General features: G+C 35.4%; 1 protein-coding gene across 1 annotated transcript in view; it reads right to left on the minus strand.

Annotated features, from left to right (window-relative positions):
• The window catches only part of LOC104622889 (transient receptor potential cation channel subfamily A member 1-like), a 16,547-nt gene extending 1,528 nt beyond the window's left edge, over positions 1–15,019 (minus strand). The window contains exons 1-12 of the mRNA XM_010289808.1: positions 14,924–15,019; positions 14,232–14,291; positions 12,756–12,854; positions 11,892–11,962; positions 11,267–11,414; positions 8,401–8,490; positions 8,022–8,191; positions 4,843–4,972; positions 4,528–4,710; positions 3,496–3,564; positions 1,428–1,538; positions 867–964 (exon numbers count right to left, since the gene is read on the minus strand). Of these exons, the coding sequence (XP_010288110.1) occupies positions 867–964; positions 1,428–1,538; positions 3,496–3,564; positions 4,528–4,710; positions 4,843–4,972; positions 8,022–8,191; positions 8,401–8,490; positions 11,267–11,414; positions 11,892–11,962; positions 12,756–12,854; positions 14,232–14,291; positions 14,924–14,953 (1,259 nt within the window). The 5' untranslated portion in view covers positions 14,954–15,019. The remainder of the gene's footprint in view (positions 1–866; positions 965–1,427; positions 1,539–3,495; positions 3,565–4,527; positions 4,711–4,842; positions 4,973–8,021; positions 8,192–8,400; positions 8,491–11,266; positions 11,415–11,891; positions 11,963–12,755; positions 12,855–14,231; positions 14,292–14,923) is intronic.
• Between the last annotated feature and the right edge of the window lie 497 nt (positions 15,020–15,516).

Here is a 15,516-nt window from a genome sequence, read left to right on the forward strand (position 1 = left end):
AAATACTATGTTCTATGTTTGTTCCTAATATATCGATGTTGTACGGATTTGAGGAAAGACTTGTTAAATTCCATGGCCTGCCTACATCTGTAGGGTGTATTCTCACCCCTTCAAGTCTTGCTGAGTTCTTCACGCAAAAAAATATTTAATCAGAATCTGTGCAGGGAAACAAAGATTTAGTAGATTTCAAAAAAAAAAAAAAAGGAGAAAAAAAGAAAAGGAGAGAAAAAAGAGCAGGGGACAGTGAGAGTGAGAAAGAATAGATTTTTCTAGCTGTACATTCACAGAAGGCTTTTCTGAAACCATTCTTATGGATGCATTGGTAAGGTGAGTAAGGACAGTAAGTACAGAGAATTCCTTCCAAGGCTTTGGGAAACAGACAATTTGTTCCAAGGAGACCCAGGACACCAATGCATTTTTGGGGAAACAATCTGAAGCAGATTTACCATCGGACCAGTGGAAAATTAGTAACAGATTGTGTATATTTGCAAACCTCTTGGAATTACACCGATTGTGAATTTAAAATGACCCTTGAAAACCTCCATACACAAACCTCTAATTCTGAACTGAAAATGCATTTTCCCCATTACTTCAGTTCACTTTCATGAGCAAACAAGCCTGTGCTTTTTCTCTGCCATGGGATAAAAATATTTCACTACCACACAAGTATTTTGAAGGTAAATACATTACAGCATATAAAATACTAAGTTACCATAGTGAGGGAGCTTATTTAAGGACACTAGATGATACATTGAAATTTACTTTTTAGGTACAGTATGGAGCTTTAGAAGACTTTTAAAAATATGAGTATATTTGTAATATTGGCTCTACTTATTTTTACAGCAGTAAAATAACACAATGAATACCTGTATTTCTGCTTCAGAACTTCCAGTTCTAATGTTGTATCAGTGCTTTGTGCATCTGTGGTAGAGTCCTCACACCCAAAGCAGTACTGGAATACACTCTAAACAAAACATGGAACCAAACTGAAATAAGATATTATAGTCTGGCTATAGATTAAAAATGCCAAATAAGTGAATGGTAACAGTCTCCACACAGTGTTAAAGTTGAAAAGAGTTCCTGTTATGAAGTTATTTTTTGTATATTAAACATTTGTTTTGCAAAATTTGTTTAACCAGAAAATTCAGCCTACCAACAACAGCTGAAATGAAAAGTAAACAAATAAAAGAAGAAATGCCAAAAATAATTCTATTTTCTGCCTGAATAATTTCTGTAGCTTGTCTTGCTTAATAAAGCCACAGATCACTCAGAATTCAAACTGAAGATAGTCAAGGTCTAATCATTATTCCACTGATATCAATTAATGATTGAGTCTTATTAATGCAATATTCCTAGCAATCTGTGTACAAAGTTAATCAGATCACATTTTTAGTAAGAATTCTCTAGTCTAAGATTCACCATCTTACCATAAATCCACAGTATCTTGGCCTGTTGGGATATACAGTGATTGATTCCTGGTCCACCCGACTTAAGAACCAAAATGGCAGCTTCTTCTCTAAGTTGGTGTGAAGATTAACCTAAACATAGTTTTGCGTTTAGAGTAAGATACATTCTCTTAAGATAAAGACACATTATTACGTGAAAATAACCATCATGTTATTTTATTCAAATCACTATTATTAGATGTCAAGTCTCGGAAGATATCTACGCTGTGAACAATGGTATAATATTTGAAACAGCCCAGACACTAAAACCTAGTCATAGCAGTATTAAATATCGTAGCAGAATTAATTATTCCACATAGATGTGCACTCTTATAACTAAAATGATTCCAAAACTGAGTGAGCTCTTCTGTAATGGCTTGAATAGCTCCTTAGTACACTAAGGGCTGCAGTATAGAATTACAAGGCAGAAACGTTCAAAAGACAGAATACCTGTCATAGCCATGGGTTTTAAGACCAAATAATAATGGGAAAGAGAATGATCTTTCTCTCTTTAATTGTGCTATATCCTTTTATTAGATTATGACAGAGTATAGATTAAGATGCCAGTGGAATGTCTGTGAGAAAAAGAGTTTTCCCTTGGGTAGAAACAAGTATGTTATATATGAGTGCCTTTTCAGATGATGCTATCCTTCCAGTTGGTCTCAAATTGCTACAGAAATACTACGCATATGTACCTAAAAGAACAGGATGTACAGTATAAGCCTATTGCAGACAACCATAATCCTGTCAAACATACAGAAGGTTACATGCTTAATAAAGATGTAGTACTGTCTGAAGTTGCAAGACAACATCCTTCCTGAGCATTCTGTGGGCAAAGAAATACCTAAACAAGTGGAAAGCATTAAATGCTACAAGAACTGCCCTTATACCTCTGCTTTAGCCATTTGTATCTCCAGCAAAAGAAATATCTCTTGGGAGGAAATGTTACTCTAAAAGATAATTCTTCAAATATTCTTGAACTAAGCAAGTACAGCACATAATTTAAAGTTATGTGACTACCAGAAGTTATTTCTCAGCTGTTCTTGTTCTTGGGTATTCTGTCTGTGCACAGCTCTCTTTATTGCTTAGCCACTAGGTAGGGTCTGAAACTTTTTAGAAAAAGCAAAACCAGCAGGGAACATAGGCAAAGCCACTCCCTGCATCAGTTTTATGAATGGTCAGATCCTCTCACAATACAGGCTTTGAGCAGAACTTAAAGAAAGCATGTGGACAACCAGTTTCTAAGAACATGTTAGTTAGAAATAATCTTTATTCGTTATTTGACAGGTATGTACTTTGTGTATTTCCACTTGTGAAAGTCAAGCTTGATATACAGTTCACAAGGAAAAAAAAAGCTTTTGAAAACTATATGCCAAATTTGTAATTTCTTTAAATGAATATTTTATGAAGTTGTGCTATTGCCTTAGCCCCAAGCATGTAAGCTGTGAGGACTACATTTACAAAAGCTATATTGAAAATATCTAAGATGCACATAGTTTTCAAAAGCTTGTAAGTTATTAAACTCTTCTGATTTCAACAGAAATTCTGTTAGGTCTCTTTATACACCTTAAGGTAACTAAAACCATTTAGAAATGTGATGTTAAGTTCCTTAGTTGTACCTGTTATTGCATAGTATCTCCTCAGTACACAGACCAGCATAAGCCTTCAGCATACTGCAATTAATCTGGTGTCCTTTTGATTTCCGTGTCCCTTAACCTTCTTTCTACTGCATTAATTCTCTCCTTAAAACGCAATTCTCCAATTTCAAACACTGCATTTACTCATTTTGAGATTCTGCTGGAATAACTCAGAATTCATTGAACTGACTGTTCAAAAGTTCCTTAAAAATTTCCTTATACATTTCCTTGACAATGACTCACATGACTGAAAATGAGATTCAGAATAGGATGCCCATGTTCACCAAGTTGCTTTACAGAGATGCTAAGATGTTAGTTAGGGATGTTTATGATAGATCAGCTAATTATCTAAATGATATTCTAACAATGACACCTACTTCCCATAGTTGGTGCTTCTGTGGTATGCTACTTACCTGCATTGCAATTCTTTTGAGTGCAGCATATTTTTGTACTTCAGCTATGTCCCCAACAGCCAAGCCAATCTAAAAATACCAAGAAAGATTTCATTATCTATTTTTTCATAGTCTGTGATTTCAATCTAAAGTTAAATTTATTTTGTTTCACTGGAATTTGGAAACAGATCCCTTATATGCATATTTGGAAAATCCATATCAAGAAATATAGTAAGCTTTTTTAATGCTATCTGTCTACCAGGAAGGCACTAAAGAGCTACTTCAAAGATTTATCAAGAATAACATCCCTTCTTTTTGATTCTTCATCACTGCTGTTATGTTAAAAAACTTGTTGACCGTTTGATTGAATAGGATCATGGCAGCAATAAATAACTTAAAAAACCTGAATTGTTTGATTTTTATTGCTTAGCTCATATAAAAACCCGATTTTCTTAAAAAAAAATGATGTTCAGTGGAGCATGGCTGAAGATGTATTACATATTTTCCCCCTTTCTCAGCATTACCAGGTTTTCTGATCCTTTTTCTTCAGGCCACGTTCATTAGTTCATTTTAGTACTACTGTTGACTGCTGTTTTATGTGCAATAAAGATCCGTGTTTTGCCTTTTTTTAAAAAAAATAAACTGTTAGCGCTAGGTTATGATACAGCAAGGGATTGAACAAGTAAGACTATGTCTACCCTAGGAGGCACACATTGCATTTATCAAAGTACTTCTTAAAATCATTGTTCCCCAATTTTCTTTACCAAGACCTCGTAATAATACATTGCAGCCCCAATTCAAATTCCATCACAATTAGTACCTAAAGATATACAAGATAACCCTGCAAGAGTTAACTGTGGGAAAGTACTTAGAACAGTAAATTGGAGGGAAAATGAGGCCAAGGAAAGGCAACTTCTTATATGTTACTAAAAATATCAATTCGTTAAATAATGAACAAATGTCATGAATCAGCACTAAAGTAATTCTCTATGCTAAAACTGTGTATAAACCTGTGCTTAACCCCTTTTGTATATTAATAAGTAGTTTACTTACTAGCAAGTTCATAAGAAGGATTGGAATAAGCAGGGTAAATATAATGAGAACTGTGTAACTCAGGAATGGATATGGCAATTCACTGCTTAGTAATGGATCAAGGAATGCATCATGATAATTAATGTCTCCCAGCATCATTGCAAATGTCTTCATTACAGAAAGCAGAGGTGTGCTATATGTTTGCTGCAAAAAAAGAAGAAATACCAAAATCAAGAAAAAACCCGAACTGATGAAATTCGCAAATAACCTCTTGAGATTCTTTAGTAAAAAATGATATTTATAATGACAAAAAATTAACTATGCCATTCAACTAACCTGTGAACCCAAAAGGACAAAGAAACTAAGTCCAAAGGCCAATATCAGGAAAAAGAAAACGACAACAATCCGAATCAAAGTTCTCAAAATTTCCCAGAACATCACAACGTAGATGCCATAGTTTTCAAATCTAAGGCAATAAGTAAACAGAAAAGATATGCAAAATTAAATACTGAAGTTAGAGTCCCTTACGATTATTTATGTAAGGCAATAAGTAATCCTGATTTTCCTGTGTGAAAAAAGACCTTTTTTTCTCTCAGACATTCTGAGATGGAATGAATGTATTATACTTTCACATCCAAAAGAATGCAAGTGGTCTTAGTTACAGCAAGTCTAAACTACATAAACTTATATTTTAATGCACCAGAGCAGTACTTCAAGATATTATTTTTCATGGACAACTTTTACTCTCTCCATAGCCAGAGACAGTACAAATTATGGAAAACAAGCAAACAAAAAGAAAGACATTGCTCAGGAAGAGAAGGTAAGTAGCACAATTTTAAGACATCTGTGTTTTCAACAACAGTCTGTTATGTGGCATGCCACTCCCATTCTTGGCTTACATAAAACTAGATCTCAGAGTATGAGTTGTCATTGTCCTGGTTTCAGCCAGGGTAGAGTTAATTTTCTTCACAGAAGCTAGCGTGAGGCTATGTTTTGGATTTGGGATGAGAAAATGTTGATAAGGTGCTGATGTTTTGAGTTGTTGCTGAGTAGTCAAGGACAGTCCAGCTTCTCATGCTGGCCTGCAGCGAGCAGGCTGGGGGTGCACGGGAAGCTGGGAGGGGACACAGCTGGGACAGCTGACCCAGGCTGGCCAAAGAGATATTCCATACCATATAACGTCATGCTCGGTATATAAAGCTGGGACGAAGAAGAAGGAAGGGGTGGTGGAGGGACGTTTGGAGTTATGGCGTCTGTCTTCCCAGGAAACCATTACGCGTGACGCAGCCCGGCTTCCCTGGAGATGGCTGAACACCCGCCTGCCCATGGGGAGTGGTGAACAAATTCCTTGTTTTGCTTTGCTTGCGTGCACGGCTTTTGCTTTACTTATTAAACTGTCTTTATATCAAACCATGAGTTTCCTCACTTTTACTCTTCCGATTCTCTCCCCCGTCCCACCGTGGGGGAGTGAGCGAGCGGCTGCGTGGTGCTTGGTTGCTGGCTGGGGCTAATCCACGACAGTCATAAAGCAGATTAAGCTACTTTTTTCCCAAACCTGAACTTGGGAATTTATGTCTTCTGCCAGATTCAGGGACTAGATGACTCTTTCATGCTACAACAGTAGCAACTGAGAAAATCCCTCTACAGGATTTTCCCTGTGAAACATTATGTGCAAGGCTGAAAAGATCGAGCTGGAAGCAAAGCAAATCTGACTTCTCCTATTTATTAGGCATTTATTAGGCAAAACTCCATTGAAGTCAATGGAGCTACAGGTCGCTTTGAGAAGAGGAGGCCTGAATGAGTTAAAAAAATGATGTGTGGAGTTCTCCTGCTATACAAATGAAAAATATTCAGGCCAGGGAAGCATTTTATCTAGCAGAAGAAGGAAGGTTGGGTAATCATGACTTTACTTTTTACTGTTTGGGTTCAATTCCCATTTTGCCCACAGCACACAGCAGAGGAGAGAGGACGCTCCCATTCATTAGTCATCTAAGGTCAGACATATGCAGGACAAGGTTTGCCAGCAATGGCAGTACCATAAAGACAACCCCTCTGATATTTACAAACCTTGTTCTTAAACATCCCAACTACAGTAAAATGATCCTGAAATTAATCAGCAAATGCCATGTTTGTCTGACTGCCAGACCTCATGGGGGATGATTAGTGCATATATACAATAAGAATCAGAAGAGCATATAATGTTATCACATACTGTCATCTTTATTTTCTGAACAGCTCCAAATCACCACTTTTTTGCTGATCAGCCACATCTCATATTTGTGCAAGGCAGTCCTGCTCAGGCACATGCATGTTTAATTTATTAGTCTTAAGCACTACACCCACACTATTTTTCCCTCCACCCAGCTCTCCTGCGGTCCATGACTCTTGGATACTATTGTACCAGTGACAGCATTAAGATCATTAATGGCAATAAATAAACCTAATGTCAACTAAAGAAATAATTTCATCCACTACAATTCTTTTATAGGACACGATGGTGTAGAAAAGTGGGGTGTGCCATTTAATCTGTAAAATGATAAAAGAATTTACCTTCTCCCAGGTATTACTTACAAAAACAGACTTCTTTTTGCCTCCTGCAATTCCTAACCTCTTTTTTTTTTCTTTTTGAGTGAAAGTCTATACAGTATAATGAAACATGTTTCTAAAAAGACATATACAGTTGCTTTGTTTAATTAACGTTAAAATAAATCTTCTTTCTTTAGTTGCCATAACACATTGTCATGGTTTAACCCCAGTCAGCAGTGAGGCACCACGCTGCCACTTGCTCTCTCCGCCCCAGTGGGATAGGGAAGAGAATCAGAAGAGTAAAAGTAAGAAAACTCGTGGCTTGAGATAAAGACAGTTTAATAAGTAAAACAAAATCTATGCACAAAAGCAAAGCAAAGCAAGGAATTCATTCACCACTTCACATCTCCAGGAAAGCAGGGCTCCATCACATGTAACAAGGACTTGGGAAGACAAATGCCATCACTCCGAACGTCCCTCCTCCCCCCCCCACCCCATACTTCCCTCTTCCCCCCAGCTTTTTATAATGAGCATGACATCATATGATATGGAATATCCCTTTGGCCAGTTTGCATCAGCTGTCCTGGCTGTGCCTCCTCCCAGCTTCTTGTGCACCTCCCTGCTGGCAAAGCATGGGAAGCTAAAAAGTCCTTGACTTAGTATAAGCACTACAACTACTTAGCAACAACAAAAAACATCAGTGTTAACAACATTATTCTCATATCCAACACAAAACACAGCATTATACCAGCTATCAGGAAGAAAACCCAACTCTATCCCAGCCAAAACCAGGACACACATGCTCTACATGAAAAACACTGAAAACTACTTTACAGCTCATTAGGTTAAAAATTTCCTAATCTGGAAACTTGTATAGCTTGAAAAAAACACCAAACAGGGCTATTGCACTTGATCAGTCACAGTTTACCATATGTAAAATATCTGAAAATATTAGTATTATTTTATTGTAAAGCATGTAAATAACTTACCGTTGAAGGTAAAGCAAGAAGTTCATCCAAGACAAGTATACAGCAATTGCTCCACATTCCCACTGCAAATGAGCTGGTGTATTAATAAATAAAGAAGACACAAAAATTATGCTTGTAGTATAAATTGTCCAGTCCAGTAGATTGGAGTAATCCAACAAGTATTTCAATTTCTAGGATTTAAGAGAGAGGGATTCATATTTACAAGTCATGCATCGTTAAAGGACTGAATTCAATACACTATTTAAATCCTCTTCTCACTTTTAATTTTGTATAAAATGGCATTTCCTTTTTAATTAGCAAAAACTCAGATTATTTCAATATCACATAAACTGCTATGCAAGCATACTGTCCGATTAATGTTATTTCTCTATGTATTTACCTGCTGAATCAGCTGAAATATTTCTTTGCAGATTCCCAGTAAACTCATAATTAAAACTAAACACATACACACCCTTGTGAAGTATGAGTTCTGAAATAAAAATCAGAGCACAAAACAAATTAGAAATTATTAAAAGAACACATTTCAGCTCTACCTACTCCACACATTATATTGCCAAGTTAAGAAACTCTGTTAGCTTACTTCATATGAACTTATTACTATCTAAATTCTGTTTCACTAATATTTATTGTGAAGTCTGTGTCTTGTATATGGTGTTTAAGTAATTCAAACCAAGTATGAAAGTTTGAGCATTCCCATGAGAAATAGTTGCTGTGTAGCTTCCTTATTACTACTATTTGAGTTCAGGGACTGAAGTTGCATATCTATGCCTCATTTTCAGTATGTTTTGCCACTGGATGAACATCAAGACAAATTCTGTTGTCCACAATTTCACTATCAGACTGCAGTATCTGGAATGGTAGTAGAAGTCTTTGGACAAAGTGGAAGTTGTGGCATCTTTATGTGGCTGCTTGCTTTGATGCCTCCCTTTAAAACCAGTACAGGCAAAGACAACTTTGTTGTGAAAAGCCTTCTGTTGGCATAGATAACAATAGTGAATTTCATCTTTGATAAATAACTTGTAGAGTTAATTCTCCACCTGAGGGGTTCATTAACTCATAGGCAGCCCACAAATTCATGGAACTCATGTCTCAGTGGTGCTGCAATACACATCAGCACCTGCCCAACTGCGATGTCCCTCTTTAACCCAGGTTAAGAATATAGCACCAAGTTCTGTAACACTGTGTTCCCTACAGAGCTGGCATTCCCCACTCCATTCCCATTACTGGGTCATTAGGACACTGTCTTCTCCAGTGCCTGACATTTCACATACACTGCTGCTGCTCTAGTCTCTCAGGCAGCACCTTCAGAGCTCCTGTTCAGTGCACTGCTGCTCCAGCAGCTGACATCATTCCTCGCTGAAGGACAGGAGTCCCTCTTCCAAATATGCTTCTTCCCTTCAGTCCCAGATGATTCAAGGACCTGGACCTGGGTCAGTCAGAGTTATTCCTCTGTCTGTTGTATGCAGCTCCTGTCATTCTCCTGTCTTCGACCAGGAAGATGAGTTAGTCGGGCATGAATTCTTCCAGTTCTGCTAGTTCTGGCTTCTGAATCTTTGAGAATCCCGCACATACTGGGCTGGGCATGTGATTCCCCAGATTTTTCCATATATCAGGACATCCTCATGAACTTTTTATATCCCTTGAGTTTATTTTATTTCATATTTCTACTAGCATATCCTTTTTGAGTTCCTATTTCACTTTTGTATCTTTTCTCTCCCAAAAGAACTGTAAAATATTTTCTTGCCTCTTTTTTTTTTTCTTGCCAAATCCTTGGTTTTATTCATAAAATCACTTACTTGAAATGGATCATTTGAAAAGTTCATCACACAACAAAATCTTGTCTCCATTAACACCAGTATGTTACTGTTTCAGGGCTAATGACAGAGGTTTTTCTTCCTATAATATATGACTGCATGTCGTGGAGACAGAGCTCTGTGACTCTCCTGCCCTTCACATGGACCCAGCAGGGTAACACTATGCACGAGTTGTACTCACAGGTTCAATAAACAGCAGAACTTGCAGTTCCTTCTCTGGAAGTCTAGTACAATGTTCAGCTTAGGAACAACACAGCCTTCTTAAAAGACAGAATACTGCTCAGTTTTAATTGCAGGAAGGAAACACTTACAAAAAGGACATCAGCCAGTCACACCAATGTCTTTCTTTTCTAAAGCCTCATTATCGTCTAGCGGTGGATCTGGCAAGTCTACCTTCTTCAGTTCGCTATGGTGTCCCAACTATTCCAGTTGCAGCTTCTGCAAAAAAGTTTGAGCTTTGTCTCTTAACAACCCCAAAGTATCTATGGAGGACAGGTTTATCCTGAGACAGGGTTCATCCTCACTTGCTTTACTTATGGCCCCAACTAAAGCATCATTTCCATCCAATGCATATCATGAATGAGATCAATATCTATAAATTACTAGAGTAGCCCCACACCTATCACAGTTGTGATTGAGAGACAAATATTCAAAAGTCACTATGATGCATATTGTATTTTGCTACCTAATCAAGTTTTTCATTTTGAGATATTGTAATTTCAAAATGGGGGAATATCATTCACATTTTGGCACAACACAATCTTTTCTATTTTTTTTTCTTTTAAATTTATAAACAGGGATTATAGGAAACAACCAATGTACTTAAAAACATTTCACAGAATTTTCCATCCATATATGACTGAATTCTGCTGTTACATTTTTCATTACTGTTGTACATGAGATACCTATATACAGACTGGCAAAAAAATGTTCTGTCTTAGCCTCATAGTTTATGAGCCTAGTGAAGAAATACTGAGCCTGCAAGGGAAAGTAATGTGTAATATGTGCAAAGAAAGATATATTTGAATAGCCAAAAGCACTTCATTATTGACTACTCTTTTTATGTCCAATTTTAAATGTGCCATATCCAGTTATTTTGGTTCAAAATTAAAAGGACATAGAAAGCTAAAGAATCCATTGTTTTCTGTCTTTTCGTAATTAACACAATAATCTGCATTAAAGAAATATTCACTTCAGGGAAGAAACTGAAGCAACCACATATTCGATTTAAAATTTTCAGAGAAGATTAAAAATAAGAAATGAGAACTGAAAATATATGAAAAAAAGAAGTTGCTGCTGAATGTTTAAAAATATACACTTCAATTCCTTCGAGCTGATAAATCATAAATAATTCTAGAAATTATTTAAATAATCATACCTTTTTTCTATAAAAGTCCTAAACATACTGTAACTAGTAAGAAAACTCAGTACCTCATATTCTAATGGTTTTGCTTCATAGATCTCTGTTCCATTCAAAGGTCTTCCTGGCTGTATGTGAGTGACCAGCAGGGTCAGTGGGATGAGACCAAGAGAATATATGCCTAAATTCATTAGATGTGCTCGAAAGCCATAGGCCATCCTTGAAAGTGAGAATGTTAAAGTTACAACACTTTATAAATTTAGAAGAGCATGCATTCAAATGTAATGGGCAACACTTTTGGAGATGACGAAATAAATATTTATTAAAACATCCTTTTGTGATGCGTGTGTTCATTGAGCTTTATGTGGACAAAAGTATATTGGCCATTCTGAAATACTGTTCCTTTTCTTTCTAACTTAGCAATCCTATTATATATTTTTGCAAGAAAGCAGAAACAAAGATAGTGGTTGTCTTTGCTGTAAGTATCAAAGAATCATTACTAAATGCTAAGTTACCTTTTGTATGATAATCATCCACATATTCTAAATATGCTTATGAGACGTTATATGGAAAAGACATTTGCTTCAGTCAACACTACAAATATGTACATCTTAGTAAACTTAGTAAACTCTCAGGCACAATAGCTTTCATCCTGACATACAATATTATATTGTATGTACATTAAAATGCACCTACCATTTCATAAGCAAATATTCTTTACACACGGGATGACTGAGTAGCTCCATGCGATTGTGGCGTACCATGGCCTGCAAAACAAGAACGCAGAAGTATCAAACTTATCTCACCTAGCTAAGTAAAGTGCTTACAAAACTGGCTAGGCCATCTTCTCTACTTGATTATTAGCCTAATGAAAAGTAACATGTCTGTAAGATATTGCAAAGTTCTTTTGTTTATGCACTCTGGCCCAGAGCTATTATTATCTTGCCTTCTCTGCCTACTGAGGCATCCAGCTCTCCCCTGCTGCTCTGTTAGTCTATCTCAAGCTTTAAAAAAGTGTACAGACTATTGCCAGCTATACCTTTTAGTATATTCTAGTTACATTTAATGAGAAAATACTTATTTGTTTATTATTAGGCAGTATACCAAATCTAATTGCCAACAGGAAGCCACAAAAGTAATGAAACAGACTGGAGAAGTGGAAGAACAACAAAATTTGTTTTAGGCATAGAAAGTATGTTGCAATTAGCATATGAAAAAAATCAGTTTTGTCAGGTTTTTCAAGGCTTTACATTCCAGTGCATCATCACTAGAATGACTGGAATATGATTTTCTTTGATGTAGTACCTGCAACATACAGCATGTTCTCTTGAAACATTCATAGTTGTTTAAATAAACTAAGAATTTTTATTTAAACCTAAAAGAAACATTACTTATGACTTAGACTATAAGAATTTTGGCCCATACTTCATTCCACTATACTTTAAATATACAGAGTTATGGGCTTTGTAGAAGAAACATTATGATGAAAAATTCAAATCTCTTGATTTTATTTAAAGCAAGACAGCGTGGAATGATGCCAGAGTAAAAAAAAGAACTTACATTTAAAGTGGTAAGTGGTTCATAGAAAATGTCTTCACCATCCTTTAGTTTCTTGTTAAGTGTCAGGGGACACTGAAGATATCTGAAGTTATATTCAATCTGAATAATAAACATACACCAGCATTTAAATGTGATGAAACTGATAATCTAAGACTGACACAATGTGCTTAATCTAAAAAAGATTATCCTTTAGAGAAAAAAAAGGCATATTGTGTCAAAGTAATCAGAACACTGATGTATACTGATAGTTACTCTGCCAGTGAACATATGCCATCAGGATAACATCTGTGATTGTAAGATGATTAAACAAACAGCCATTTTGAATTGTAAAATGAAAAGTACACATTTCTTCTTAACATTTTACAGTTTAAAAGGTCATTCTCATAATTGTAATTTGTTTTGATGCTGACTTTGAAGAAAAGTTTGTATTTAGAAGTTATATGGCTTTGATAACACAATATAAAGAAGATGTAAAGTAGCAGAAAATTTGCATTTTTTCTGTTAATGATGTAGGCACAATCCAATGTAATAATTGAAAGGTGATTTTCAAAGGTAACGTAACTGTAGAACATTCATGCCTCCTTAGCATCGTGAAAGCAATCTACTGGTTAAGATTTTGGACAAGAATTTACAAAAAAGAAGTATGTTGGACTCTGAATTATTCATGACAATTGTACTACCTATGATAGGCATGCTTTTCATATGCATAGATATTATGTCTTCTATCACTGTTATTTTGAAATATCCATAACATCTGATACCAAGCTTGATTGCAAGAATTAACACAGCAAAGATAAAGTGTATAGATTTGCTCAGGTTTAATGCTATACTTGTTAAAATGCATAGGGATGAAGATTACAGAAACGAAACTTCAAAGCCATTTACAGGTCAAAGGATAAAATAAAATCAGTCAACTGTGTTTTCTGTTAAGATATGATATTCAAGTATATCCATATGAACTTGGCATATACATTAAAGTATACATATTGTGTACTTCCCAAACTTTCAACTCAAAAATGTGTTCATTTCAGTGTCACAGAGGCAATAATGAGAATTAAATCAGTGGCTTTGCTGAGAAAAAGGAGGAGACTAATAGCTGAAGATTGCTAGCATCTGATGAAGTGATTTTTAGAAGTCATCCTAATATCGAGGAGTTTTTTGCCAAATATATATTTTAAAAGCACAGATTCAAATACAGTTATTGGTGAATAACTACTGAATTATTCGTAAATCAAGTTAAAATATTGGCTGATACCAGTTTATCAACTACAGCACTATAATTGCAACTACACAAAATATTTAGGAGGTATTAGAATTTAGGCCAGTATTAGTAGCTAAAAGCCCGGATGATGATTTTCTAACTTAATTACTACCCAAATAATGTACTACTGCTAACATATAGCGAGGCACACTGTGACATATTCCATCCTAAAACTGTAAAATGTACTGTCTTCATAAATTTTCTCATCCACTTACATAGAAGTCTCGACTTGTCTTTTCCTCTGAGGACTCAATTATGCAGTTGTCCAAAACCAGCTTTGCAGATAAACAAAAAAGAGAATTAAAGATAATGTTCATCAGAAAGAGTATGTTTGTACCTCAGGAAAATTACCTTCAATTACAGCAGTCATCTAACAGAAGTAATGATTCAGTCAGATTTTATGGTGTATGTTTTGAAGACATAAAACTCCAGAGTTTTACATGTAGGAGTTAAATAATGAAACTATGCTGCTTACAAGGCCACATGCTAGTTTACAAGTATAAAATGTGAAGTGTTTATGAATATATACATACAAAGTCACTTGCTATTTTAATAAAAGCATTTCTGTGGCATCATTTAACAGTTAGCTCAGAAGCTGAAAATATCTCAAAAGGTTTTGAACCCAATTATTTTCTGACTTTCATCACTTTTATACTCCTTTTTATACTACTTTTATAATTCCATCGACCTCAGGAAGAGAAGAACATTTTCTAATACTAAATAAATTAAACTGGCCAAACTGAAACTATCACTAAAATACAATTAAATCAATTTGTGAATTTATACTGCTTCTATTTTAGGATAATACATATTAGTGAGGACAGCATTAGAAAAACAATGGCAAATGACACTACGTAACTAAGGTTTTTTTGAGCAGTCTTTTCCTTAATATGTGCAGAAAACCTACTTTAAAAGAATCAGGAAGATACTCAACCATTTCCAGCAAAGGACACTTATTGGCACTAGAATAGTGAGAGAATGTCACAACAGCTTCTTCCCATCTGCAAAAATGAGTTAAGATAATGGAAAATGAATTAGTTGTGTCTCTTTTAAATTAACTACTTTTATATTCTTTGAGTTTTATTTAAGATATCATCTTGCAAATCACAATATGTAACAAGTTTACATACCATCAATTGGAAAATCAGTTGTTTGGGGACTAATTGAGTAACGTTCTGGATGCTTCTCTAAGAATGATTCATAGAATCATATAACCATGTAATCTTTCAGTTGGAAAGGACCTTTTAATCATGTTTAATTCTGTTACCAATTAAACAGAAATGTTTCAGCTACACTGAGGCCTTCTAAAAAATGTAAAACTTGAACCAAAGCTGGAATCTTGGGTTCAAGATTAAGTGAGAAATAATAAATACATTAAAATACTGGCAGTGTTCCTACAATTCTTACCAACAGATGTGATCATTAGGCAATGGTGCAACACTTTTATCCCTGAAGTGGGGCTTCACTATATTATATATAGTGAATAATATATATAAATAT

The sequence above is a fragment of the Phaethon lepturus genome, unplaced genomic scaffold (assembly GCF_000687285.1).
Source record: "Phaethon lepturus isolate BGI_N335 unplaced genomic scaffold, ASM68728v1 scaffold986, whole genome shotgun sequence".
Lineage (NCBI taxonomy): Eukaryota > Metazoa > Chordata > Aves > Phaethontiformes > Phaethontidae > Phaethon > Phaethon lepturus.